We start from the raw sequence: 2,118 nt of genomic DNA on the forward strand, positions 1-2,118 counted from the left end.
TTTGCTGTTTTTTTTTTTTTTTTTTATAGCAAGATGTGGCAACACCATTGAATCAAGACTTGCCTTGTTTCCTTTGATTTCTTGCACCACAACTCTGATAAGATCCTGTAAATGCATTTGTCACTACCTGCGTTTTTCGGCATTCGGTTCGGTTGCAGAATGCAGTTGTCACTCCTGTAAATGACTGAACTGTGTGCGTACTGAAGAGGATTAAGCGCTAAAAAGTGAACTGACAACCGAATTTAGCTGCAGTGTGTATGTGGCCATTGTTTTCATTTATCATGCATCTTCTAGCAACAAGATGCCTGTTTCTGCATAAGTTTAATGCGTTTAGTTTGAGATCCCCACAGTCATAACAGTTAGTGTATCCCAGGCTTTAGTTACAAGGTTTTTCTTATAATTCTGTCATTATTTACTCACTACCATGACGTTCCAGACCGGTAAGAGTTTCATTCTTCTGCAGAACACAAAAGATGATGCATTGAAAAAAAAAAAATTTTGTCTTTACAATAAAGGCAACTAACTTTCCTTGTGTGGATTAAAAAATTTTTCAGCAAATAAAAGAAAGTCATGAGAAAGACATGAGGGTGAGTACATGATGCCAGGTTTTTCTTTTCCAGTGATCTGATCTTTTAAGGGGTTTGTTGCTGCTTGCATGAAATGAAAATTATTATTTTATTTTATTTATTTTTGTCAGTTTTCGCTGTTTAAATCTGAGGGTTGATCTCACACTTTCTACTCGTATTCTTGCCGTTGCTTCTTTTTTCATTCCTGGCTTTCCCTGTCTGCACTAACTCTCACTTAAAGCAGGACTGCTTTCATCTGAGCCCAGTTGAGCACATCAATGATCGTCCTTTTTTTTTTTTTTTTTTTCTTCAGTGATCTTAGTTCTGGTTTTCCCTTTCATCGTCTTCATGGGAATTTCCAAATCCAAGTCTTCAATAAAGAGTTCTAAGAATTGAGCAAAATCAAGTTCACATGAACCATTGATGTGGATGATGTGAAATTCTTAAATAGAAGGTTTTTATTGCAAGCTACAGCTATACGTAAAAACTCAACGGCTGGACTTGAGTTTCAACAGGAACTGCTTTGATTTACTAGTTCTACAGAAGCATATGCCGTCATTTATATACCTTGGGTCCATGGTAGGTTTCAACAAATGTCAAACATTTTGAATGTAATTTATTTAAACCCTACCATTGTGGTCCGTTTGGTCACCATTTGGGTTGGTTTGTGGTGTTTTGTGCTGTAGAAAGCACAATAGGATTAATGCCTGTGATCTTATATTATTCTGGGAATATTTTCAGATTAAAATGCCACTTTATTTTTTTTGAAAATGTTGGGTTCTGAGATTTGTATCTTCCAGTTAAAGACAGATCAATTAATTGTGTCAGACGTTTCATTCAGAGATACGTTTGTAAATGTTTTTACTGAAATTCTCATCACATTCTATTTTCCTTCCCCTCTTTTTCTCACCTTTCCTCTCTTCTGTCCCGCTCCGCAGTATCTCTCATAAAATAAGTAGCACAGTTGGTAGCATGTGGGACTCGCTCAAGAGCATTTTCTCTAGGTAATATCCATTCGTCCAGTTCTTGACTGTAAAAAAATCTTAGATTTACGTCATAGTTTCTTTTACTTAAAGGAAGAGTTTCCCCCCAAATGAACATTTCCCGATTATTTTCTCACTCCCAGGCCATCCAAGATATATAGGTCTTTCTTTTTTCAGATGAAGAGAAATTAATGTTTTAGAGGAAAACATTCTAGGATTTTTGTCCATCTAATGCAGGTGAATGGTGCTCACCGTAGAGCATTTCCGACGGTCCAAAATCTATATTTAGATGGCTCCAAAGTAATCCACACGACCCAGCTGGTCTTCTCTAGCGAAACAATCAGTCATTTTCAGAAAAAATAAATAAATTATACACTACCAGTCAAAAGTTTTTGAACAGTAAGATTTAAAAATTGTTTTTTTAAAGAAGTCTCTTCTGCTCACCAAGCCTGCATTTATTTGATCCAAAATACAGCAAACGCAGTAATATTGTGAAATATTTTTACTATTTAAAATAACTGCTTTCTATTTCAATATATGTTCAAATGTAATTTATTTCTGTGATCAAA

The 2,118-nt window shown here is 35.3% G+C and overlaps 1 protein-coding gene across 1 annotated transcript in view; it reads left to right on the forward strand.

Annotated features, from left to right (window-relative positions):
• The window catches only part of LOC107702959 (neutral alpha-glucosidase AB-like), a 25,324-nt gene that overhangs the window by 8,393 nt on the left and 14,813 nt on the right, over positions 1-2,118 (forward strand). The window contains exon 6 of the mRNA XM_016505429.1: positions 1,505-1,570. Within this exon, the coding sequence (XP_016360915.1) occupies positions 1,505-1,570 (66 nt within the window). The remainder of the gene's footprint in view (positions 1-1,504; positions 1,571-2,118) is intronic.

The sequence above is a fragment of the Sinocyclocheilus anshuiensis genome, unplaced genomic scaffold (assembly GCF_001515605.1).
Source record: "Sinocyclocheilus anshuiensis isolate Anshui unplaced genomic scaffold, SAMN03320099.WGS_v1.1 scaffold238, whole genome shotgun sequence".
NCBI lineage: Eukaryota > Metazoa > Chordata > Actinopteri > Cypriniformes > Cyprinidae > Sinocyclocheilus > Sinocyclocheilus anshuiensis.